Here is a 27,765-nt window from a genome sequence, read left to right on the forward strand (position 1 = left end):
GCAACAGGTTGAAGCCCGGTTTTCCTCTCAAAGTGCAGCGAATGTCAGAGAGACGTGAAGAGAGTATTGCCTATTTGAATACAATGGTCTACCTCTAGAGGATCTATTTCATAGGTTCTCTGTTATCGGTCGTAGAGATTTCTTCTCCTACCTCCCTTTTCAGATCGACGATATACTCTTATATACCATTACCTCTACTGATTCTCGTTTCAGTACTGGTTTGGCTATCTGCTATATGTAGAGGAGTGTCCTGGGGTAAGTAAGTCTTATTTTTTGTGACACTCTACGCTATGGTTGGGCACTTTATATGTAAAGTTCTAAATATATGTCTATGAACTTATATTTGCCTTGATTCAGGATAATCAGTATTCCTTTTTAAATACAGACTGTCAGTTTCATTATTGGGATAATGCATTTAATTATTTTTTCTTACCTTGAAAAATTTAATTTGACCATTTTTTCCTGCATGCTGTTAGGCTCGCGGGGGCAGAAAATGTTTCTTTTTATTACTTCTTTTTTGGCACAAACTTTTTTGGTGCTAAAAATTTTGTCATTTCCGGTGACGTAATTTACGCCGGAAGTTGTATTCTGTTACGCATGTGTATTCAGACATTTTTTTGCGCCAAAAAAATGTGGGCGTCTTTTCTCCAACATAGGTGTGTCCGGGCCACGGCGTCATCCTTACTTGTGGGATATTCTCTTCCCCAACAGGAAATGGCAAAGAGCCCAGCAAAGCTGGTCACATGATCCCTCCTAGGCTCCGCCTACCCCAGTCATTCTCTTTGCCGTTGTACAGGCAACATCTCCACGGAGATGGCTTAGAGTTTTTTAGTGTTTAACTGTAGTTTTTATTATTCAATCAAGAGTTTGTTATTTTAAAATAGTGCTGGTATGTACTATTTACTCTGAAACAGAAAAGAGATGAAGATTTCTGTTTGTAAGAGGAAAATGATTTTAGCAACCGTTACTAAAATCGATGGCTGTTCCACACAGGACTGTTGAGAGGAATTAACTTCAGTTGAGGGAACAGTGAGCAGAATTTTACTGCTTGAGGTATGACACATTCTAACAAGACGATGTAATGCTGGAAGCTGTCATTTTCCCTATGGGATCCGGTAAGCCATTTTTATTACAGACAATAAATAAGGGCTTCACAAGGGCTTTTTAAGACTGTAGACATTTTCTGGGCTAAATCGATTCATATAATAAACATATTTAGCCTTGAGGAATCATTTTAATCTGGGTATTTTGTAAAATAATATCGGCAGGCACTGTTTGGGACACCTTATTCTCTAAGGGCTTTCCCTTATCATAGGCAGAGTCTCATTTTCGCGCCGGTATTGCGCACTTGTTTTTGAGAAGCATGACATGCAGTCGCATGTGTGAGGAGCTCTGATACATAGAAAAGACTTTCTGAAGGCGTCATTTGGTATCGTATTCCCCTTTGGGCTTGGTTGGGTCTCAGCAAAGCAGATACCAGGGACTGTAAAGGGGTTAAAGATAAAAACGGCTCCGGTTCTTTTAAGGGTTAAAGCTTCCAAATTTGGTGTGCAATACTTTTAAGGCTTTAAGACACTGTGGTGAAATTTTGGTGAATTTTGAACAATTCCTTCATACTTTTTCGCAATTGCAGTAATAAAGTGTGTTCAGTTTAAAATTTAAAGTGACAGTAACGGTTTTATTTTAAAACGTTTTTTGTACTTTGTTATCAAGTTTATGCCTGTTTAACATGTCTGAACTACCAGATAGACTGTGTTCTGAATGTGGGGAAGCCAAGGTTCCTTCTCATTTAAATAGATGTGATTTATGTGACACAAAATTTAGAGAAAATGATGCCCAAGATGATTCCTCAAGTGAGGGGAGTAAGCATGGTACTGCATCATCCCCTCCTTCGTCTACACCAGTCTTGCCCACTCAGGAGGCCCCTAGTACATCTAGCGCGCCAATACTCCTTACTATGCAACAATTAACGGCTGTAATGGATAATTCTATCAAAAATTTTTTAGCCAAAATGCCCACTTATCAGCGTAAGCGCGACTGCTCTGTTTTAGATAATACTGAAGAGCATGAGGACGCTGATGATATTGTTTCTGAAGGGCCCCTACACCAGTCTGAGGGGGCCAGGGAGGTTTTGTCTGAGGGAGAAATTTCAGATTCAGGGAAAATTTCTCAACAAGCTGAACCTGATGTGATTACATTTAAATTTAAGTTGGAACATCTCCGCGCTCTGCTTAAGGAGGTGTTATCCACTCTGGATGATTGTGAGAATTTGATCATCCCAGAGAAACTATGTAAAATGGACAAGTTCCTAGAGGTCCCGGGGCCCCCAGAAGCTTTTCCTATACCCAAGCGGGTGGCGGACATTGTAAATAAAGAATGGGAGAGGCCCGGTATACCTTTCGTCCCTCCCCCCATATTTAAAAAATTGTTTCCTATGGTCGACCCCAGAAAGGACTTATGGCAGACAGTCCCCAAGGTCGAGGGGGCGGTTTCTACTTTAAACAAACGCACCACTATACCCATAGAAGATAGTTGTGCTTTCAAAGATCCTATGGATAAAAAATTAGAAGGTTTGCTTAAAAAGATGTTTGTTCAGCAAGGTTACCTTCTACAACCAATTTCTTGCATTGTCCCTGTCACTACAGCCGCGTGTTTCTGGTTCGATGAGCTAGAAAAGGCGATCACTAGTGATTCTCCTCCTTATGAGGAGATTATGGACAGAATCCGTGCTCTCAAATTGGCTAATTCTTTCACCCTAGACGCCACTTTGCAATTGGCTAGGTTAGCGGCGAAAAATTCTGGGTTTGCTATTGTGGCGCGCAGAGCGCTTTGGTTGAAATCTTGGTCAGCGGATGCGTCTTCCAAGAACAAATTGCTTAACATTCCTTTCAAGGGGAAAACGCTGTTTGGCCCTGACTTGAAAGAGATTATCTCTGATATCACTGGGGGCAAGGGCCACGCCCTTCCTCAGGATAGGTCTTTCAAGGCCAAAAATAAACCTAATTTTCGTCCCTTTCGTAGAAACGGACCAGCCCCAAGTGCTACGTCCTCTAAGCAAGAGGGTAATACTTCTCAAGCCAAGCCAGCCTGGAGACCAATGCAAGGCTGGAACAAGGGAAAGCAGGCCAAGAAACCTGCCACTGCTACCAAGACAGCATGAACTGTTGGCCCCCGATCCGGGACCGGATCTGGTGGGGGGCAGACTCTCTCTCTTCGCTCAGGCTTGGGCAAGAGATGTTCTGGATCCTTGGGCACTAGAAATAGTCTCCCAAGGTTATCTTCTGGAATTCAAAGGGCTTCCCCCAAGGGGGAGGTTCCACAGGTCTCAATTGTCTTCAGACCACATAAAAAAACAGGCATTCTTACATTGTGTAGAAGACCTGTTAAAAATGGGAGTGATTCATCCTGTTCCATTAGGGGAACAAGGGATGGGGTTCTACTCCAATCTGTTCGTAGTTCCCAAAAAAGAGGGAACGTTCAGACCAATCTTAGATCTCAAGATCCTAAACAAGTTTCTCAAGGTTCCATCGTTCAAAATGGAAACCATTCGAACAATTCTTCCTTCCATCCAGGAAGGTCAATTCATGACCACGGTGGATTTAAAGGATGCGTATCTACATATTCCTATCCACAAGGAACATCAGATTCAAGCGTCGTCCCTTCCTCAAGCAAAGGCTCACACGGACATAGTCCTGGCCTTTCTCAGATCTCACGGATGGAAAGTGAACGTAGAAAAGAGTTCTCTATCTCCGTCAACAAGGGTTCCCTTCTTGGGAACAATAATAGACTCCTTAGAAATGAGGATTTTTCTGACAGAGGCCAGAAAAACAAAACTTCTAAACTCTTGTCAAATACTTCATTCCGTTCCTCTTCCTTCCATAGCGCAGTGCATGGAAGTAATAGGTTTGATGGTAGCGGCAATGGACATAGTTCCTTTTGCGCGCATTCATCTAAGACCATTACAACTGTGCATGCTCAGTCAGTGGAATGGGGACTATACAGACTTGTCTCCGACGATACAAGTAAATCAGAGGACCAGAGATTCACTCCGTTGGTGGCTGTCCCTGGACAACCTGTCACAAGGGATGAACTTCCGCAGGCCAGAGTGGGTCATTGTCACGACCGACGCAAGTCTGATGGGCTGGGGCGCGGTCTGGGGACCCCTGAAAGCTCAGGGTCTTTGGTCTCGGGAAGAATCTCTTCTACCGATAAATATTCTGGAACTGAGAGCGATACTCAATGCTCTCAAGGCTTGGCCTCAGCTAGCAAAGGCCAAGTTCATACGGTTTCAATCAGACAACATGACGACTGTTGCGTACATCAACCATCAGGGGGGAACAAGGAGTTCCCTGGCGATGGAAGAAGTGACCAAAATCATTCAATGGGCGGAGACTCACTCCTGCCACCTGTCTGCAATCCACATCCCAGGAGTGGAAAATTGGGAAGCGGATTTTCTGAGTCGTCAGACATTACATCCGGGGGAGTGGGAACTCCATCCGGAAATCTTTGCCCAAATTACTCAACTGTGGGGCATTCCAGACATGGATCTGATGGCCTCTCGTCAGAACTTCAAGGTTCCTTGCTACGGGTCCAGATCCAGGGATCCCAAGGCGACTCTAGTAGATGCACTAGTAGCACCTTGGACCTTCAAACTAGCTTATGTATTCCCGCCGTTTCCTCTCATCCCCAGGCTGGTAGCCAGGATCAATCAGGAGAGGGCATCGGTGATCTTGATAGCTCCTGCGTGGCCACGCAGGACTTGGTATGCAGATCTGGTGAATATGTCATCGGCTCCACCATGGAAGCTACCTTTGAGACGAGACCTTCTTGTTCAAGGTCCGTTCGAACATCCGAATCTGGTCTCACTCCAACTGACTGCTTGGAGATTGAACGCTTGATCTTATCAAAGCGAGGGTTCTCAGATTCTGTTATTGATACTCTTGTTCAGGCCAGAAAGCCTGTAACCAGAAAAATTTACCACAAAATATGGAAAAAATATATCTGTTGGTGTGAATCTAAAGGATTCCCTTGGGACAAGGTAAAAATTCCTAAGATTCTATCCTTTCTTCAAGAAGGATTGGAGAAAGGATTATCTGCAAGTTCCTTGAAGGGACGGATTTCTGCCTTGTCTGTGTTACTTCACAAAAAGTTGGCAGCTTTGCCAGATGTTCAAGCCTTTGTTCAGGCTCTGGTTAGAATCAAGCCTGTTTACAAACCTTTGACTCCTCCTTGGAGTCTCAACTTAGTTCTTTCAGTTCTTCAGGGGGTTCCGTTTGAACCCTTACATTCCGTTGATATTAAGTTATTATCTTGGAAAGTTCTGTTTTTGGTTGCAATTTCTTCTGCTAGAAGAGTTTCAGAATTATCTGCTCTGCAGTGTTCTCCTCCTTATCTGGTGTTCCATGCAGATAAGGTGGTTTTACGTACTAAACCTGGTTTTCTTCCGAAAGTTGTTTCTAACAAAAACATTAACCAGGAGATAGTCGTGCCTTCTTTGTGTCCGAATCCAGTTTCAAAGAAGGAACGTTTGTTGCACAATTTGGATGTTGTTCGCGCTCTAAAATTCTATTTAGATGCTACAAAGGATTTTAGACAAACATCTTCCTTGTTTGTTGTTTACTCTGGTAAAAGGAGAGGTCAAAAAGCAACTTCTACCTCTCTCTCTTTTTGGATTAAAAGCATCATCAGATTGGCTTATGAGACTGCCGGACGGCAGCCTCCTGAAAGAATCACAGCTCATTCCACTAGGGCTGTGGCTTCCACATGGGCCTTCAAGAACGAGGCTTCTGTTGATCAGATATGTCGGGCAGCGACTTGGTCTTCACTGCACACTTTTACCAAATTTTACAAGTTTGATACTTTTGCTTCTTCTGAGGCTATTTTTGGGAGAAAGGTTTTGCAAGCCGTGGTGCCTTCCATTTAGGCGACCTGATTTGCTCCCTCCCTTCATCCGTGTCCTAAAGCTTTGGTATTGGTTCCCACAAGTAAGGATGACGCCGTGGACCGGACACACCTATGTTGGAGAAAACAGAATTTATGTTTACCTGATAAATTACTTTCTCCAACGGTGTGTCCGGTCCACGGCCCGCCCTGGTTTTTTAATCAGGTCTGATAATTTATTTTCTTTAACTACAGTCACCACGGTATCATATGGTTTCTCCTATGCAAATATTCCTCCTTTACGTCGGTCGAATGACTGGGGTAGGCGGAGCCTAGGAGGGATCATGTGACCAGCTTTGCCATTTCCTGTTGGGGAAGAGAATATCCCACAAGTAAGGATGACGCCGTGGACCGGACACACCGTTGGAGAAAGTAATTTATCAGGTAAATATAAATTCTGTTTTTTACTCACATTATTTAAACATTTATTTTTCTTTGCTTCTGGTTCTAGAAGCTTATTTTTTGCATTCTTTCCCATTCCTGAAACTGTCATTTAAGGAATTTGATAATTTTGCTTTATATGTTGTTTTTTTCTATTACATATTGCAAGATGTCTCACCCTAACGTACTGCTATTCCTACGGCAGATTGTACTTCGTTTAAAGATCCTTTAGATAGGAAAATTGAATCTTTTTTAAGAAAAGCTTATTTATGTTCAGGTAATCTACTAAGACCTGCTATCTCTTTGGCTGATGTTGCAGCAGCTTCAACTTTCTGGTTGGAGGCTTTAGCGCAACAAGTGACAGATCATGATACATATAGCATTGTTAAACTTCTTCAACACGCTAATAACTTTGTCTGTGATGCCATTTTTTATATCATTAGAGTTGATGTCTGGTATATGTCTTTAGCTATTTTAGCTAGACGAGCTTTATGGCTTAAATCCTGGAATGTAGATATGACTTCTAAGTCAACTTTGCTTTCTCTCTCTTTCCAAGGTAATAAGTTGTTTGGTTCTCAGTTGGATTCTATAATTTCAACTGTTACTGGAGGGAAGGGTGCCTTTTTGCCTCAGGGCAAAAAATCTAAAGGTAATTACAGGGCTGCTAATCGTTTTCGTTCCTTTCGTCAGAATAAGGAGCAGAAGCCCGATCCTTCCCCTAAAGGAACAGTTTCCGGTTGGAAACCTAATCCAGTCTGGAATAATCCAAGCCTTCTAGAAAGTCAAAACCAGCTCCTAAATCCGCATGAAGGTGCGGCCCTCATTCCAGCGCAGCTGGTAGGGGGCAGGTTACGATTTTTCAAAGAGGTTTTGATCAATTCTGTTCACAATCTTTGGATTCAGAACATTGTTTCGCAAGGGTACAAAATAGGTTTCAAAGTGAGACCGCCTGTGAGAAAATTCTTTCTCTCACGCATTCCAGTCAATCCAGTGAAGGCTCAGGCGTTTCTGAAATGTGTTTCAGACCTAGAGTTAGCTGGGGTAATTATACCAGTTCCAGTTCTGGAACAAGGTCTGGGGTTTTATTCAAATCTATTCATCGTACCAAAGAAAGAGAAGTCTTTCAGACCAGTTCTGGACCTAAAGATACTGAATCGTTATGTAAGGATACCAACATTCAAAATGGTGACTATAAGAACTATTCTGCCTTTTGTTCAGCAAGGGCATTATATGTCTACAATAGTCTTACAGGATGCATACCTGCATATTCCAATTCATCCAGATCACTATCAGTTTCTGAGATTCTCTTTTATAGACTAGCATTACCAGTTTATTGCTCTTCCATTTGGTCTAGCAACAGCACCAAGGATCTTTTCGAAGGTTCTCGGTGCCCTTCTCTCTGTAATCAGAGAACAGGGTATTGCGGTATTTCCTTATTTGGACGATATCTTGGTACTTGCTCAGTCTTCACATTCTGCAGAATCTCATATGAATCAACTTGTGGTGTTTCTTCAAAGTCATGGTTGGAGGATCATTTTGCCAAAGAGTTCCTTGATTCCTCAGACAAGGGTAAGCTTTTTAGGTTTCCACATAGATTCAGTGTCCATGACTTTGTCTCTGACAGAAAAGAGACGTCTGAAATTTTTTTCAGCCTGTCGAAACCTTCAGTCTCAATAGTTCCCTTCGGTAGCATTATGCATGGAGATTTTAGGTCTCATGACTGCTGCATTGGACGCGATCCCTTTTGCTCGTTTTCACACGAGACCACTCCAGCTTTGTATGCTGAACCAGTGGTGCAGGGATTATACAAGGATATCACAAATAATATCCTTAAATCCCAATGTTCGATCATCTCTAACTTGGTGGATGGATCACCATCGTTTAATTCAAGGGGCCTCTTTTGTTCGTCCAACCTGGACTGTGATCTCAACAGATGCGAGTCTATCAGGTTGGGGAGCTGTATGGGGATCTCTGACAGCGCAAGGGGTTTGAGAATCTCAGTAGGCAAGATTACCAATCAACATTTTGGAACTCCGTGCGATTTTCAGAGCTCTTCAATTTTGGCCTCTTCTGAAGAGAGAATCGTTTATTTGTTTTCAAACAGACAATGTCACGACCGTGGCATATGTCAATCATCAAGGTGGTACTCACAGTCCTCAAGCTATGAAAGAAGTATCTCGGATACTTGTATGGGCGGAATCCAGCTCCTGTCTAATTTCTGCGGTTCACATCCCAGGTGTAGACAATTGGGAAGCGGATTATCTCAGTCGCCAGACGTTACATCCGGGCGAATGGTCTCTTCATCCAGAGGTTTTTCTTCAGATTGTTCGAATCTGGGGTCTTCCAGAAATAGATCTGATGGCCTCTCATCTGAACAAGAAACTTCCCAGGTATCTTTCCAGATCCCGGGATCCTCAGTCGGAAGCAGTGGATGCGTTAATTCCTTGGAATTATCATCCTGCTTATATTTTTCCGCCTCTAGTTCTTCTTCCGAAAGTAATCTCCAAAATTCTAATGGAGCGCTCACTTGTACTGCTGGTGGCTCCAGCATGGCCTCACAGGTTTTGGTTTGCGGATCTCGTTCGGATGGCCAGTTGCCAACTTGGACACTTCCGTTAAGGCCAGACCTTCTATCTCAAGGCCCTTTTTTCCATCAGGATCTCAAATCATTAAATTTGAAGGTATGGAGATTGAACGCTTGATACGTAGTCATAGAGGTTTCTCTGACTCAGTGATTAATACTATGTTACAGGCTCGTAAATCTGTATCTAGGAAAATTTATTATCGAGTTTGGAAGACTTACATCTCTTGGTGTTTTTCTCATAAATTCTTCTGGCAATTTCTTTAGGATGGTTTGGATAAAGGTTTGTCTGCAAGTTCTTTGAAAGGACAAATATCTGCTCTTTCTGTTCTTTTTCACAGAAAGATTGCTAATCTTCCTGATATTCATTGTTTTGTACAGGCTTTGGTCCGTATCAAACCCGTCATTAAGCCAATCTCTCCTCCTTGGAGTCTTAATTTGGTTTTGTCAGCTTTACAGGCTCCTCCGTTTGAGCCTATGCATTCTCTGGACATTAAATTACTTTCTTGGAAACTGTTGTTCCTTTTGGCTATCTCTTCTGCTACAAGAGTTTCTGAGTTATCTGTTCATTCTTGTGAATCTCCTTTTCTGATTTTTCATCAGGATAAGGCGGTGTTGCGGACTTCATTTCAATTTTTACCTAAGGTTGTGAATTCTAACAACATTAGTAGAGAAATTGTTGTCCCTTCATTATGTCCTAATCCTAAGAATTCTAAGGAGAGATTGTTACATTCTTTGGATGTAGTTAGAGCTTTGAAATATTATGTTGATGCTACTAAAGATTTTAGAAAGACTTCTAGTCTGTTTGTTATCTTTTCTTGTTCCAGGAAAGGTCAAAAGGCTTCTGCCATTTCTTTGGCGTCTTGGTTAAAGTCTTTGATTCATCATGCTTATGTAGAGTCGGGTAAGTCCCCGCCTCAAAGAATTATGGCTCATTCTACTAGGTCAGTTTCTACTTCCTGGGCCTTTAGGAATGAAGCTTCTGTTGATCAGATTTGCAAAGCAGCAACTTGGTCTTCTTTGCATACTTTTACTCAATTCTACCATTTTGATGTGTTTTCTTCTTCTGAAGCAGTTTTTGGTAGAAAAGTACTTCAGGCAGCTGTTTCTGTTTGATTCGTCTGCTTATAATTTCAGTTTTTTTCATTATAAAGATTAAAACTTTTGTTTTGGGTTGTGGATTATTTTTTTCAGCGGAATTGGCTGTCTTTATTTTATCCCTCCCTCTCTAGTGACTCTTGCGTGGAAGTTCCACATCTTGGGTATCTGCTATCCCATACGTCACTAGCTCATGGACTCTTGCTAATTACATGAAAGAGAACATAATTTATGTAAGAACTTACCTGATAAATTCATTTCTTTCATATTAGCAAGAGTCAATGAGGCCCACCCTTTTTTGTGGTGGTTATGATTTTTTTGTATAAAGCACAATTATTCCAATTCCTTATTTTTTTGATGCTTTCGCTCCTTTATCACCCCACTTCTTGGCTATTCGTTAAATTGAATTGTGTGTGTGGTGAGGGGTGTATTTATAGGCATTTTAAGGTTTGGGAAACTTTGCCCCTCCTGGTTGGAATGTATATCCCATACATCACTAGCTCATGGACTAATATGAAAGAAATGAATTTATCAGGTAAGTTCTTACATAAATTATGTTTTTGTACAGGCTTTGGTCCGTATCAAGCCTGTCATTACATCAATTTCTCCTCCTTGGAGTCTAAATTAGTTTTTTTTAAAGGCTTTACAGGCTCCTCCTTTTGAGCCTATGCATTGTTTGGACATTAAACTAATTTCTTGGAAAGTGTTGTTCCTTTTGGCCATCTCTTCTGCTAGAAGAGTTTCTGAATTATCTGCTCTTTCTTGTGATTCTCCCTTTCTGATTTTCCATCAGGATAAGGCAGTTTTGCAGTTTTAAATTTCTACTTAAGGTTGTGAATTCTAACAACATTAATAGAGAAATTGTTGTTCCCTCTTTGTGTCCCAATCCTAAGAATTCTTTGGAAAGATCCTTACATTCTTTGGTTGTTTTAAGAGTTTTGAAATATTATATTGAAGCTACTAACGATTTCAGGAAGACTTCTAGTCTATTTGTTGTCTTTTCTGGTTCTAGGAAAAGCATGAAAGCTTCTGCCATTTCCATGTCATCTTGGTTAAAGCTTTTGATTCATCAGGCTTATTTGGAGTCGTTCAGGCCCCGCCTCAGAGAATTACAGCTCATTCTACTAGATCAGTCTTCACTTTGTGGGCTTTTAAGAATTAAGCTTCAGTTGATCAGATTTGCAAAGCAGCAACTTGGTCTTCTTTGCATACATTTACTAAATTCTACCGTTTTGATATATTTGCTTCTTCGGAAGCAGTTTTTGGTAGAAAAGTTCTTCAGGCAGCTGTTTGTTTAATTCCTCTGCTTATGTTTAAGTTTTTTTCTTTTCAACTATGAGAAAAAACTATATATTTTTTTGGTTGTGGATTAATTGTTTTCAGCGGAAAAATGGCTATTTTTATCCCTCCCTCTCTAGTGACTCTTCTGTGGAGTTTCACATCTTGGGTATTACTATCCCATATGTCACTAGCTCATGGACTCTTGCCATTTACATAAAAGAAAACATAATGTAAGAACTTACCTGTTAAATTCATTTCTTTCATATTGGCAAGAGTCCATGAGCTTTTTATGGTGGTTATGATTTTTTGTATAAAGCACAATTATATTTCCAGTTTCTTTTTTTGATGCTTTTTACTCCTTTCTTTATCACCCCACTACTTGGCTAGAATTGTGGGTGTGGTAAGGGGTGTATTTGCCCCTCCTAATATGATTGTATATCCCATACGTCACTAGCATGCATATAGAGATATATATATATATATATATATATATATATATATATATATATATATATATATATATATTTATTTATTTTTTCCTCATCTTTTTTAGACCCCATACATTTTATTTTTTTAAATAGAATTTATCAGGGAAGCATACATTATATTTTCTTCACTTGCATCTATGGCTCTTTTAATATATGCTATTATCTTATTTGCTTTAGAAGCCAGTGCCCTGCATTAGCTTGCTATCTATATATACACCTAAATCTGTTTCCTCTTCTTTTTGGCTTAGTCTTGTCCCATTTAAATTATAGGTAGCCTGCATATTTTGCCTCACATATACCAGTATTTAATCTCATTTTCCATTTACCAGCCCATTCTTCCTATTTTTGTAAATCTTGTGTATACTGTAGAAAAGAAATGCCACTTCTAATGCTGCCCTTGCCACATTTTAATGAACCTACATTTTTTTGACATATTTACTTTAAAAAATGTTTTGGTTTTGTCTTCGAATCCTTTAATATTAACCAAGTGCTTTTAATTTAGCTGATCTGATTGTACTTTTGTATTCTTTCTTACATTCTTTATATATTTGGAATGATGAATCTGCAGTATTTTCTTTCAATATTTAATGACCTACATTTTTCCTTTTTTTTCTTGTGAATTATGTAATGAGGGTTATATCAATCATGGCTATGTCTGTGTTTCAGTTAATGCAAACTGGTAATTATATACAATATAATGTATTTACAGATTGATATATACAGTATACATGTGTGTGTATATGAGCTTTTATTCCCTTGGGGTGAATTGTTCTTTATAAAAAAACAAAAACAGTATTAAAGGGCCATAATACCCAAATGTTTAAACACTTGAAAGTGATGCAGCATAGCTGTAAAAAGCCGACTAGAAAATATCTCCTGAACAACTCTATGTAAAAAAGAAAAACATTTTACCTCAAAAGTTCCTCAGTAGCCACCTCCCATTGTAATGGATTTCTAAGCAGCATATTAGTATGTCTGTCCTAGGACAGCTGAAAGGATGAGCCTCGTGAACTCTCATATTATTTAACCAATCAGGTAAAGGAAGCTTACTATGAAATCCCATGAGAGTTAAGTCAAATCTCATGAGATCACAGTAAGAGTTCATGACCTCAGCACTGCTGATGCTGATTGGCTGCTGTTCATTTCTTCATTTATTTTTTATTTTTACCTGCAGCTGGGCAACAGCTGAGTATAACTTTTTACACAGAACTTACTCTGCTGAGCTGAGGAGATTATGATGTAAAATATCTTCCTTTTTTACATAGAGATGCTCAGGTGATATTTTCCTGTCAGCTTTTTACAGTTATGCTGCATCAGTTTCAAGTGATTTAGCATATGAGTATTATGTCCCTTTAATATATATATAAAAAAAGCTTACTTTCTATTTGATGTATTTTTTAATGCACTAAATTATATTTAGGAGGGTGGTGTGTTTACATTTGGAGCTGGCGGATATGGACAGTTGGGCCATAACTCTACTAACCATGAAATCAACCCAAGGAAAGTGTTTGAGCTGATGGGGAGCATTGTTACACAGATTGCTTGTGGGAGGTAAGAACCCTTTAACATGTACACTTGGAACACATCAATCTACTGTCAAACTGTAATCTGAAGGAATGTGTGGAACCATTGGGGACTTGAGGGGTGCACATATTAATAAAGTAGAACACAATTAAATGTAAATGACAGTATTATTGTTATTTTCGGTTATTTGTAGAGCGCCAACAGATTCTATAGCGCTAACAAACATTCAGTTTAAAGATACATTTATCTTATTGAAATGTGATCGTGATGCATAGCATACATATTGTATGATTTCTTGCTTTCAAACCATTGCAACTCAGGATGCTGAAATAACGTTTTCTTCCTAATTGGAAAGAGTCCACAGATGCATTGATTACTTTTGGGAAATAAGAACCTGGCCACCAGGAGGAGACAAAGACACCCAACCAAAGGTTTAAATACTCCTCCCACTTCCCTCATTCCCCAGTCATTCTTTGTCTTTCGTCCCAGGAGGTTGGCAGAGAAGTGTCAGTATTTGTTTTCTCTTATGGAGGGTACTACTCTTCGCAAATGGGACAGAAGTTTTAAGTAGCCCTATAAGCGTCTCAACCTGAGGGCCTGAGTGAACGTTCGAGTTCAGAGATGCAGAGGGAGCTTCCCTTTGCGACACCATCCCGACTCATATTAACAGCTCCTACAGCAATCTGTGTTGACGAGTTTTGCATACTGCTTCTCTCAAGTCCATGTCAGGAGCTATACTACTATCTGTCACTTGAAGGGCCGTGTTCCTGTTCCACGGCGTAGATTCTGGTAAGGTAGTTTAATTTTTTATTACATAATGTTAACACAGAAGACAGGGTCACAGTGTGGTGCCTTTTATCTTTACAGAATCAATGGTTTATATCTCCTTTGGGGGGATTATTGAACAGGGGGAATAATAATCTTATATGTTTATTTGATTTTATGCTGCTTTATGTGAGATGTTAGTCTCATAGGCTGTTATGTAATATACTGGTTTCACTTTCACTTTGAGAGCCATGCAGCTTACAAGCTTGGCGCGCTTTCTCTCATCGCAGGGTCAGTCCTGCATTGCGCACTATGTGATTCATTCCCTCTTTCCTGACTGGACTATCAGAGGGGAGTCGTAAATCTCTGTACTGTCTGGGTCATAGGAGGTGGTGAGTGCCCCAGCCATTGGGGTATAAGGGTGCCGTTTTTTTGAATAAAATAAGATGTTTTATTTCTCTAGTTCTCTGCTTATTGCACTAGCGATGGAGGATTCTGTTACTTTAGAGGGTGCTCCCTCTATTCCTAAGGAGTAATTCCTGTTTATATGGTAAGGAGGCCCTAGTTCCCCCTCTCAATTATGTTCCATATGCCTTGATAATGTGATAATATCAAATATGTTTGATACCACGGAGCCGTCCACCTCTAAGGAGTTGGCTTCCGGTGTGGTGCGTACCCTACATTATCTCTATACACATGCAGTTTTCCCGTGGCATTGCGGATCCTCCATCTGGAGGGGGCCTTTTTTTCTCCAGACGTTACTGCGCCGTTCAGACAGTGGTGTCTGCGGCTTTAATACTTTTCCTCGCCCTGCTAAGCGCAAGCGAAGGGTTACATACTGCACTTTTTGGATTTAACTGATAGGGTTATCCGAGGATGCGGTACTTTCTGAGACTTCAGAGTATGAACTTTCTGGATCGGAGTCTGCTGCCTCTCAACCTCCAGCTGCAGAGGAACCAGACTTTAGTTTTAGGAATTTGCGCTTCTTCTAAAGGGTGTTTTTGGCGAATTCAGGGGTTCCAGAGGTCATATTGCCTGATGAACCTTTATTTTCTAAATTGAATAGAGTTTGAGGACAGGGTGTGGCCTTTCCTTCCCTTCTCCTGCTGTCCTGGGTATTCCACCTTGGACTATACAGTTCCCTGCGGTTGCGACTGTCCCTGAGTGTTGTGCCTTTCGTTACAGAATTGTGTGCCTTTGCGTGTTACTCAGACATGTTTTTTCAGTTATTGAACGACCCTATCCTTTTCGGATATGGGAATACTCAGTCTGCTCTTCGAATGGAGCACCTCTTTAGACATGTGGGGATGATGTAATCTCCTGATTGTCCATGTATTGAGATCTTTCCCAGTTTTTTTGGAAGATCAGGGCTCCGTTTGGCTGGTCCTGCGGTAGGCCTGTTTCTTCTTGGGCGTTAACCTATGGGTTGCTTTGTATTTTATTTTCATCCAATAGGATGTCCTGTCTGTTTTCCTTCTTTCCCTCTGAGGGAGGATTTATATGGCTTGACAATTAGGACCTGGATTGCAGGCTTGTCCTGTTTGGGGGTCCGTTCTGTCTGGTAGCTGTTTGGACACGTGGCGTCGCTCTGCTTGGCTGGTCGGGTAGAGGCGCTGAGTGCTCATGTTATCCTCTGTGTTCAACTAAGCATTCTAGAGGACCGGTGGGTCCGGGAGGCAGGAAGGATTGTCTCAGTCCTTATAGCCTTCAATTTGGATGACTGGGTCAGTGGAGTTCCACTGCGTCTCTCTCTCTTGTGTCTGTGGTTGTCAGACCCTAGAGCTCCTTCCCATGTAGTGGAGGGTTGGTGGGCTTGCGCCCTCTTGCCGCCGAGTTTAGCGGTTTGGCCTTTTTTCTTTTGAGGCCCTGGGAATCGACCTTCTGGGCTTAGTCCTCAGCAGCTAGTAGTTTATTGGGTAGTTCAGCTGCCTTTCAGCGGATGAGTTGCAGACTGTGACCAGCTGCAGCTATTGCACATTGACTGTGTACCAGCTAGCTGTTTTTATGAGACCTTTTGGTCTTTCTCTGTTGTGTCCATATGAGTTAAGTCTCCTTTCAGGGACCTGGGTTCCCCTCCGGTATATGGTCGTTCTCTGTTAGGGGCACTGGATGTGGTCTCCTTGGGCTCTGCTCGTAGCTGGGGATGCTGTGCGTCCTTTTCTCTCTATGATCCTTTGTTTGTAGGGAGGTGATGCGGAGACCAGCCTTTGCTCGAGTGATTTTGGCCTCGGGGTATCTCCTTACTTGTTGTCCATGCGGCTGTTTGAGAGTCTATGGGCTCTAGTGTCGTCGTACGACTTTTTAACGCCTTAGCTCCTTTGGAGCATTGGACTTTGGCAAGGGGTGGTCTCTTCCTTGGGTCGGGACTTGCGAGTTATCTCGTTTTCCGGGTTGATCTGGATATTGCATTGATATCTCCCTGTGGTCTGTTTTTTTTAATGTCAGACAGGGTGTTAAGTTCTCGGATATTGTTTGTTTAAACAATTGAGGGCTCGGATCTGTTTTCTCCCTGGTGCTTCCGGTTGCTGAGGCTTCGCTCAGTGTTTTCCTTTGTGAAGTTGTTGCCCGACTTTTTGGCTCTAGCGCTGGTTCGGGGTTCCCCAGTTCCTGGGAACTTGGGCTGTGTCTTATTACTTCGACTAATTGACCTGGTCCAGTTGGCCAGGTTGTCTGAGTGCTGATGCTGATTGGGCTTGACTTACGCCTTTATGGTCGGTTTCTCTTTGTCAGCTTGCCATGGTAAACCCTATGGATCACTGTTCTGCAGGCGAATGGGTTTGCAGTGTCTCTGCTGCAGCTATTGCACATTGGATGTGTGTTGGCAAGCTAGTTCCTTAGGGGGATTACTTTCAAATTCATCTGAGTTGGAGATTGATCTCTCCTTTAGCCTGTGGCTTTGTGTCTTGTTTGCAGGTGCTCTGCTTTTTTGGCCCCATCCCTTTTCTTAGGGTGGGGGGCTTATTCTTCTTTTTATGGAGGTGTGGTCCTTTTTCTTAGGGATTCTCATGGATTCAGGAGGTTGAAACTGAGAATTAACCTTTCAGAGAGGTTTTTTTTCTCTTGGTTGTTATGTTCCATCTGGAGTCTTGCTGGCTCCATGTCGAGACTATGGTGGACATTTTGTTATATTCCTTTGGGTCTATGGCCTTGTCGTCTGTTTCTAAGGAGTCGGGTTGGGTCTCGTTGAGGTTATGTGCTTCCCCTTTTGGAGCCCTGTGTGTAGGTCTAGCGGCTTGATTGCCTAGAGTGTGCCCTCTGGGAGTTCTCCTTTTGCATTCTGTTCTCTTGCTGGCCGCTTGTTACTTCTCAGCAAGTATTCTTCTGGGTCATCCTAATGATGGCTGCGTGTTCTTGACTCAGGGTTTTTTGTCTGGGTCTGAATACAATAGTATTCTTAGTTCTGACAATGTGAGGACTCAGTCTTCAGTTTTCTTTCGGTGCTGCTTTTGCACAATGTTGAGAAAAAGTTTTCTCTGTTCGAGGCCCTGTCCTAAACTTCTGGTTTCTGCTTGGTCTGGGCATAGCCTCCCCTTGTCTGTCAGGACCCATTTGGGTCTTTGTGAGCTGGGCTCGCTATTGGGGGTTTTCCTTTTATGTATTTTGTGGTGACCCTTTGGTTCTTCTTTGCCTTATCCCTTGGGGGGTTTAGGCTGGTGTTCCCCTCATTAGTGAATTGTGCGTGACCGCCTGTTTGGTGACAGTGTCTCCTAGAGGACTGTTGGCTCAGTTGAGTCCGATTTTGCGGCCTCTAGCTAGGCTTCTGGACTACCTGCGGGTCAGTGCCCTTGGGGCTTTTCCTTTTCAAAGTTTTCTCTACCTCGGATGAAGCAGGGTTTTTGTCGGGTAGAGGTTTCTGGCTTGGTGCCCTCAGAATGAGCCTCCTATTGTACCCTCCCGTTTTGGCATTCAGTGTCCTCTTTAGCTTGGGTATTGTTTTCCCAAAAGTAATGAATGCAGCTGTGGACTCTTTCCAATTAGGAAGAAAAACACAAATTATGCTTACCTGATCATTTCCTTTTCTTCCGTTGGAAAGAGTCCACAGCTCCCCAACCTTTTTCTACGTGGGGCGTCTTTTTATTCGTCTGGCACATTTTTTTTTTTTTTAACCCTGATATCTCTTCTACTGCACATTGTTCCTCGGTAGAATGACTGGGGGGTGAGGGAAGTGGGAGGAGTATTTAAGCCTTTGCCTCCTCCTGGTGGCCAGGTTCTTATTTCCCAAAAGTAATGAATGCAGCTGTGGACTCTTTACAACGAAAGAAAAGGAAATTATCAGGTTAGCATAATTTGTTATTTCAGAGAACAAATAGAAAGCTGACTAGAAAATATCACCTAAACATCTTTATGTAAAAAAGGAAGATATTTAGCTCAAAATGTCCTAAGTATCCCCCCTCCATTGTAAAGAGACTTTAAGCAACCAGTCAGAATGCTAGTCCCAGGACAAGCTAGGGAGTGTGCATCTGGCATGTTGCCATGCTCTTCAAGGAAGCAGGTTCAGGTGTTTGAAGCTGTTGTGCAGAAGTGTCAGGTTCTGGGGTTAAAGTTGGGTTTTGTCTGCATGAGTCTTTCCTTTTTGGCATAATTAAACTGGTACAATGTTTTAGGAAATAAAGGTGAAGGTTTTATTGATAGGTTAATTAGCAATGCAGAGAGAAGCAAACTAGATAAAAGGCAAAGTCTCTGTGCAGACAAGAATACAAAGTAACTTGGTTAAGACAGTCAAAAATGTAAATAAACTGTAGACAAGAACTTTGCAATAGCAGGCAGGATACGTAGATAAGCTGTAGGCCAAAACTTGGCAGTAACAAACAGGATATGAAGAGATGCTGTAATCGGGTAACTTTGTAATAACAGACAGGATACTTGCATAGGCTGTAGACGGGTAACTCTGTAGTAACAGGCAGGAATGCAGATCTATGTAATAACAGGCAGGATACTTTGCATAGACTGTTGACTGGTAACTTTGTAGTAACAGACAGGAATGCAGATCTTTGTAATAGACAGGATACTTGCATAGCATGTAGACTGGAACTCTGTAGTAACAGACAGGAATGCAGATCTATGTAATAACAGGCAGGATACTTGCATAGACTGTAGACTGGTAACTTTGTAGTAACAGGCAGGAATGTAGATCTATGTAATATCAGGCGGGATACCTGCATATGCTGTAGGCTGGAACTCTGTAGTAACAGGCAGGAATGTAAATATTTGTAATAGCAGGCAGGATACTTGCATAGTCTGTTAACTGGTAACTTTGTAGTAACAGGCAGGAATGTAGATCTATGTAATAGCAGGCAGGATACCTGCATATGCTGTAGGCTGGAACTCTGTAGTAACAGGCAGGAATGCAGATCTTTGTAATAACAGGCAGGATACTTGCATAGGCTGTAAACTGATAACTTTGTAATAACAGGCAGGAATGTAGATCTTTGTAATAACAGGCAGGATACTTGCATATGCTGTAAACTGGTAACTTTGTAATAACAGGCAGGAACGCAGATCTTTGTAATAACAGGCATGATACTTGCATATGCTGTAAACTGGTAACTTTGTAATAACAGGCAGGAATGTAGATCTTTGTAATAACAGGCAGGATACTTGCATATGCTGTAAACTGGAGCTCTGTAGTAACAGGCAGTAATGCAGATCTTTGTAATAACAGGCAGGATACTTGCATAGGCTGTAAACTGATAACTTTGCAATAACAGGCAGGAATGTAGATCTTTGTAATAACAGGCAGGATACTTGCATATGCTGTAAACTGGTAACTTTGTAATAACAGGCAGGAACGCAGATCTTTGTAATAACAGGCATGATACTTGCATATGCTGTAAACTGGTTACTTTGTAATAACAGGCAGGAATGTAGATCTTTGTAATAACAGGCAGGATACTTGCATATGCTGTAAACTGGAGCTCTGTAGTAACAGGCAGTAATGCAGATCTTTTTAATAACAGGCAGGATACTTGTATAGGCTGTAAACTGGAACTCTGTAGTAACAGGCAGGAATGCAGATCTTTGTAATAACAGGCATGATATTTGCATAGGATGTAGACTGGTATCTTTGTAGTAACAGGCAGGAATGCAGATATGCTCTGAGGGATTCCTTAGGAAATATCAAAGAATTAGCCAAGGTCAGTTGCTCAGAAATCAGTCCAGAAACAAACACAGTGCCATGGGAAAATCCAGAAGAGTAGTCTCAAAATGAAGCAGTAATCAGGCACCAGGAAATCCAACAAATCTGTATTGAAACAGGAATCAGGACCAGAGGCTCTGTCAGAGTGTAACACTCAATGTCAAGGCCCACAACTGAAAGCAAACCTGCCTAATATAGCAGGCTGCTGATTATATGATTTGTTACAGCTGGTACACATGTGGAGCCAGAGAGCCAAAGTTGCAGCAAACAGAAATCCAATATTCTCAGCCGACCAAGTAATATGTTGGTGAAGAGGTAAGTCAGCAGGCTGAGAAAGAATAGCAGCAGAAATAGTAACAGGTCCCAAGTTCAATTCTAGGCTGGATCATGACACACATGCAGGCACAGTCAGTTTATTTTCCTATTCAGTTTATGGAAGTTTAGTGTTAAATTGCATGAGATCACTGCAAAGCAATACAAGACCTCAGCTGATTGACTATTGTGTTTTCTATTTTTTTCCAACTTGCAACTGTACATCAGCTCTAACTGTTCATAGAGCACTTACTCTGGTGAGCTAAAGTCATTTCTCTTGTAAGATGTATTGAGTCCACGGATTCATCCATACTTGTGGCATATTCTCCTTCCCTACAGGAAGTGGCAAAGAGAGCACCCACAGCAGAGCTGTCTATATAGCTCCTCCCTTAGCTCAACCCCCCAGTCATTCTCTTTGCCTACTCTAAGTACTAGGAAGGGCAGAGTGAGTGTGGTGACAAAAATGTTAGTTTTTTATTTCTCAAGCAAAAGCTTGTTATTTTAAATGGTACCGGTGTGTACTATTTACTCTCTGGCAGAAAAGGGATGAAGATTTCTGCAAGGAGGATGATGATGATCTTAGCACTTTGTAACTAAGATGCACTGCTGTTCTCACAAGGGCTGAAGAGTACAGGAAAACTTCAGTTGGGGGAACGGTTTGCAGGCTAAACTGCATTTGAGGTATGTTCAGTCTATATTTTTCTAGACAGACTGTGTTAATTCTAGAAAAGGCTGGCAATATCCCCATGAGGGAAGGGTAAGCTGTATTCAGACACTTGGATAGGAATTTCAGCTTGCATGAAGGGCTCATTAGTTACTGGTGACACTGTTAGGAAAAAAAACGTTTTTGTTTATTCAGTAAATGATGCAATTATAACGTTTTTTTGAAGGGACTAAGGGGTCATTGTGGCTTGTTTTAGGTTTTTTTTTTTAAACCACATGGTTAATTAAGAGACATTCTGGTGTTTTTCTGATAGGCCTCAAAACATCGAGAGGTGGGAGGGGCCTATTTTCGCGCCTCAGTTGTGTAGTTTCTTTTCTTCAGAGACAGCCAACTGCTTCTCCAGAGGTTCCTGCTGTGTTTGAGGGCTGTTAAAGAAGTTTCTTTTCCCCCCAAATCTTTCTGAAGGGCAGGTAGGAGCCACAGCAGAGCTGTGGCAAGGTGCTGAAAGTCTTTTTTACCGGTTTTGATGTTTTTTCAATACGGTTTTGCCATTAAGGGGTTAATTGTTTATTTGCATAGCTGTGCAAAGTTACTAAGGCTGTATGATACTACTGTAAAACTTTTGTTGAGTTTACTGCTTTTTTACACTGTTTTGCAGGATTTGTGCAGCTTTTTTTCTCTTAAAGGCACAGTACCGTTTTATTTCTAAGTGTTATTTACTTTGATTACAGTGTTTTCCAAGCTTGCTTGTTACATTACTAGCCTGTTTAACATGTCTGACACCAAGGAAAATCCTTGTTCAATATGTTTAGAAGCCATTGTGGAACCCCCTCTTAGAATGTGTCCCAATTTTACTGATATGTCTATAAACTATAAAGAACATATATTAGCACTTAAAAATAGAGCAATAGATGATTCTCAGTCAGAAGTAAATGAGGGTTTGCCATCTAGCTCTCCCCAAGTGTCACAACCAGTAACGCCCGCACAAGTGACGCCAAGTACCTCTAGTGCGTCGAATTCATTTACTTTACAAGACATGGCCACAGTTATAAATACAACCCTCACAGAGGTTTTATCCAAACAGCCTGGTTTACAAGGAAAGCGGGACAGCTCTGGGTTAAGAAAAAAATGCTGAGCCGTCTGACGCTTTAGTAGCCGTATCTGATATGCCCTCACAATGCTCTGAAGTAGGGGTGAGGGATTTGTTATTTGAGGGAGAAATTTCTGATTCAGGAAAGATGCTCCCTCAGACAGATTCTGATATGACGGCCTTTAAATTTAAGCTTGAACACCTCCGCTTATTGCTCAGGGAGGTATTAGCGACTCTAGATGATTGTGACCCTATAGTGGTCCCAGAGAAATTGTGTAAGATGGATAAGTACTTAGAGGTTCCTGTTTACACTGATGTTTTTCCAGTCCCTAAGAGGGTTGTGAATATTATTGCTAAGGAGTGGGATAGACCAGGTATTCCGTTCACTCCCCCTCCTGTTTTTAAGAAAAAGATTCCCATATCTGACACCATACGGGACTCGTGGCAGACAATTCCTAAGGTGGAGGGAGCTATTTAAGGCCCTTAAATTGGCTAATTCTTTTATTACAGATGCCGCATTTCAACTGGCTAAATTAGCGGCAAATAATTCAGGTTTTGCCATTTTAGCACGCAGGGCGTTATGGCTTAAGTCCTGGTCTGCTAATATGTCATCTAAATCTAAACTTTTGAACATCCCTTTCAAAGGAAAGACCCTATTCGGGCCTGAACGGAAAGAGATTATTTCAGACATCACTGGAGGGAAAGGTCATGCCCTCCCTCAGGATAGATCAAATAAGATGAGGACGAAACAAAATAATTTTCATTCCTTTCGGAACTTCAATGGGGGTCCCGCTTCAGCTTCCTCTGCTGCAAAGACATAGTTCCTTTTGCCCGCCTACACCTCAGACCACTGCAACTATGCATGCTCAAACAGTGGAATGGGGATTATGCAGATTTATCTCCTCAACTGCATCTGGACCAGGAGACCAGAGATTCTCTTCTCTTTTGGTTGTCTCAGGACCACCTGTCTCAGGGAATGTGTTTCCGCAGGCCAGAGTGGCTCATTGTAACGACAGATGCCAGCCTGCTAGGCTGGGGTGCAGTCTGGAACTCCCTGAAAGCACAGGGCTTATGGTCTTGGGAAGAATCTCTCCTCCCGATAAACATTCTAGAACTGAGAGCGATATTCAATGAGCTTCAGGCGTGGCCTCAGCTTGCTGCGGCCAAATTCATCAGGTTTCAGTCGGACAACATCACGACTGTAGCTTATATCAATCATCAAGGAGGAACAAGGAGTTCTCTAGCGATGATGGAGGTAACCAAAATAATCCGATGGGCAGAGGATCACTCTTGCCATCTCTCAGCAATCCACATCCCAGGAGTAGAGAACTGGGAGGCGGATTTCTTAAGTTGTCAGACTTTTCATCCGGGGGAGTGGGAACTCCATCCGGAGGTATTTGCCCAGCTGATTCAGCTATGGGGCACACCAGAGTTGGATCTGATGGTGTCCCGTCAGAATGCCAAACTTCCTTGTTACGGGTCCAGGTCCCGGGATCCCAAGACGGTACTGATAGATGCTCTAGCAGTGCCTTGGTCCTTCAATCTGGCCTATGTATTTCCACCGTTTCCTCTCCTCCCACGTCTGGTTGCCAGAATCAAGCAGGAGAGAGCTTCGGTGATTCTGATAGCACCTGCGTGGCCATGCAGGACTTGGTATGCAGACCTAGTGGACATGTCCTCGGTTCTACCGTGGACTCTGCCAATGAGGCGGGACCTTCTAATCCAAGGTCCGTTCACGCATCCAAATCTAATTTCTCTGCGTCTGACTGCTTGGAGATTGAACGCCTGATTCTATCAAAGCGTGGTTTCTCTGAGTCTGTCATTGATACCCTGTTTCAGGCTAGAAAACCTGTCACCAGGAAGATCTATCATAAGATTTGGCGCAAATATCTTTATTGGTGTGAATCCAAAGGTTACTCGTGGAGTAAGATTAGGATTCCTAGAATATTGTCTTTTCTCCAAGAAGGTTTGGATAAGGGATTATCAGCTAGTTCCCTAAAAGGACAAATATCTGCTTTGTCTATTCTACTACACAAACGTCTGGCAGATGTTCCAGACGTTCAAGCATTTAGTCACGATTTGGTCAGAATCAAGCCTGTATTTAAACCTGTTGCTCCGCCATGGAGCCTAAACTTCTTAAAGTTCTTCAAGGGGTTCCGTTTGAACCTATGCATTCCATGGATATTAAGCTTCTATCTTGGAAAGTTTTATTTTTAGTAGCTATCTTTTCGGCTCGAAGAGTTTCTGAGCTTATCTGCTTTGCAGTGTGATTCCCCTTACCTTGTTTTCCATGCAGATAAGGTGGTTTTGCGTACCAAACCTGGGTTTCTTCCGAAGGTTGTTTCTAATAAGAATATCAATCAAGAGATTGTTGTTCCTTCACTGTGTCCTAATCCTTCATCAAAGAAGGAACGTCTGTTACGCAATCTTGATGTGGTTTGTGCTTTAAAGTTCTACTTACAAGCAACTAAAGATTTCCGTCAAACATCTTCATTGTTTGTTGTTTATTCTGGTAACCGGAGAGGTCAAAAGGCTACGGCTACCTCTTTCCTTTTGGCTGAAAAGCATCATCCGTTTGGCCTATGAGACTGCTGGACAGCAGCCTCCTGAAAGAATTACTGCTCATTCTACTAGAGCTGTGGCTTCCACATGGGCTTTTAAAAATGAGGCTTCTGTTGAACAGATTTGTAATGCGGCGACTTGGTCTTTGCTTCATACTTTTTCCAAATTTTCCAAATTCGATACTTTTGCTTCTTCGGAGGCTATTTTTGGGAGAAAGGTTCTACAAGCAGTGGTGCCTTCCGTTTAAGGTCCCTGTCTTGTCCCTCCCTTCATCCGTGTCCTAAAACTTTGGTATTGGTATCCCACAAGTATGGATGAATCCGTGGACTCGATACATCTTACAAGAGAAAACAGAATTTATGCTTACCTGATAAATTTCTGTCTCTTGTGATGTATCGAGTCCACGGCCCGCCTTGTTTTTTTAAGACAGGCAGATATTTTTATTTTAAAACTTTCAGTCACCACTGCACCCTATTATTTCTCCTTTTTCTTCCTAGCCTTCAGTCGAATGACTGGGGGTGGAGCTAAGGGAGGAGCTATATATACAGCTCTGCTGTGGGTGCTCTCTTTGCCACTTCCTGTAGGGAAGGAGAATATCCCACAAGTATGGATGAATCCGTGGACTCGATACATCACAAGAGAAATAAATTTATCAGGTAAGCATAAATTGTGTTTTTGAGGTAAATATCTTCCTTTTTACATAGAGATGTTCAGGGGATATTTTCCTGTTAGCATCACTTTTAAGTCATATAGCATATGAGTATTATGTTCCTTTAAATGATTCCCGCAGCATTTTGTAGTAAAGTCTTGCTGAGCTCTTTTCCTGTTTCCTGCCTCACCCATGACTTTTTATGGTTTTGCTAATTATCAAGTAAATGCTTTTAGTAAAGGTTAATTGTCACCCTCCCAAGTCTTGTTCCTAATTGGGATGAGTCTGGTGATTGGAAATAAATGTAATTTGCTGGAACTGCCCAGTATATAAAGGAACATGAAATCTTTCATGGATTGGATGGGTCATTTTTATAGACTTTTCAGTTTACTTTGTTTTGGTATCCCAGGATCGGCAATGCACTACTGGGAGCTAGCTGTCATTGGCTCACCAGATTTGCTCATCTAGCTCCCAGTAGATCATTATTAACTATGGGTTAAACCCATTTGCAATGCTCTAATAGATCTGTTATTTGTTTCCTAGGCAGCACACGTTGGCATTTGTTCCTTCATCTGGACGGATCTATGCATTTGGTCTTGGTGGTCATGGGCAATTGGGATCTGGGTCATCGTGCAACAGAAAAAGTCCTTTTACTGTTAAAGGATGCTGGCTGAGTTACAGTGATTTTATTCAGCTTCCCAACAGTAAGTGCTTTATTTTGTTTATTAAACTCTAACTTAAAGGGACAGTCAACACCAAAATTGTTATTGTTTTAAAAGATAGATAAGATTTTTACTACCCTTTACACATTGTTATATTAATATACTTATTCAAATTTAAACCTCTACATTTCTGCCTGTTTCTAAGCCGCTACAGACATCCTCTTATTACATACTTTTTTATTTTCTTCTCACAACAGGAGACTGCTAATTCATGTTTGCCTTATAGATAACATTGTGCTCACTCTAGTGCACTACAGTTAGACACTGCTAGCTCATGTGTGCCATATAGTGCACTACAGATTGTGCTCTCTCACAAGCACTACAATTAGACACTAATTCATGTATGCCATATAGATAACATTGTGCTGTCTCCTGGACTTGTGCAGGACACAGCACTAATTGCCTAAAATGCAAGTCAATAGATAATAATAAATAAATAAATAGCCATGTAAACAGGGGGCTGTCAGAAGATGCTTAGATACAGGATAATCACAGAGGTAAAAAGTATATTAATATAACTGAGATAAGGAGCAGTCTGCAGAGGCTTAGATACAGGGTAATCACAGAGGTAAAAAGTATATTAATATAACTGAGATAAGGGGCAGTCTGCAGAGGCTTAGATACAAGGCAATCACAGAGGTAAAAAGTATATTAATATAACTGAGATAAGGGGCATTCTGCAGAGGCTTAGATACAGGGTAATAACAGAGGTAAAAAGTATATTAATATAACTGAGATAAGGAGCAGTCTGCAGAGGCTTAGATACAGGGTAATCACAGAGGTAAAAAGTGTATTAATATAACTGAGATAAGGGGCAGTCTGCAAAGGCTTAGATACAAGGTATTCACAGAGGTAAAAAGTATATTAATATAACTGAGATAAGGGGGCAATCTGCAGCGGCTTAGATACAGGGTAATCACAGAGGTAAAAAGTATAAGGAACAGTCTGCAGAGGCTTAGCTACAGGGTAATCACAGAGGTAAAAAGTGTATTAATATAACTGAGATAAGGAATAGTCTGCAGAGGCTTAGCTACAGGGTAATCACAGAGGTAAAAAGTATATTAATATAACCGAGATAAGGAGCAGTCTGCAGAGGCTTAGATACAAGGTAATCACAGAGGTAAAACTGATATAAGGGCAGTCTGCAGAGGCTTAGTTACAAGGTAATCACAGAGGTAAAAAGTGTATTAATATAACCATGTTTTCTGTGCAAAACTGGGGAATGGGTGATAAAGGGATTATCTATTTTTTTAAACAATAAAACATTTGGAGTTGACTGTCCCTTTTAAGAATGGAGAGTTAAAAATAAAGTAATATATACAAGTAGAAAACTCTTTAGCCAAACTGCTTGGGACCAGAAAAGGTTTGGATTTCACAATAATTTGTATTTCTCTTGTAAGGTGTATCCAGTCCACGGATCATCCATTACTTGTGGGATATTCTCCTTCCCAACAGGAAGTTGCAAGAGTACACCCACAGCAGAGCTGCTATATAGCTCCTCCCCTAACTGCCATATCTAGTCATTCTCTTGCAACTCTCAACACGTATGGAGGTAGTAAGAGAGAGTGGTGT

The 27,765-nt window shown here is 41.5% G+C and overlaps 1 protein-coding gene across 1 annotated transcript in view; it reads left to right on the forward strand.

The window, feature by feature from the left end:
* LOC128639724 (probable E3 ubiquitin-protein ligase HERC4) overlaps nt 1-27,765 on the forward strand; it is a 346,975-nt gene that overhangs the window by 240,914 nt on the left and 78,296 nt on the right. Inside the window, exons 7-8 of the mRNA XM_053691838.1 lie at nt 13,190-13,320; nt 26,015-26,175. Coding sequence (XP_053547813.1) covers nt 13,190-13,320; nt 26,015-26,175 — 292 coding nt within the window. The remainder of the gene's footprint in view (nt 1-13,189; nt 13,321-26,014; nt 26,176-27,765) is intronic.

This window comes from Bombina bombina, chromosome 9, assembly GCF_027579735.1.
Source record: "Bombina bombina isolate aBomBom1 chromosome 9, aBomBom1.pri, whole genome shotgun sequence".
NCBI lineage: Eukaryota > Metazoa > Chordata > Amphibia > Anura > Bombinatoridae > Bombina > Bombina bombina.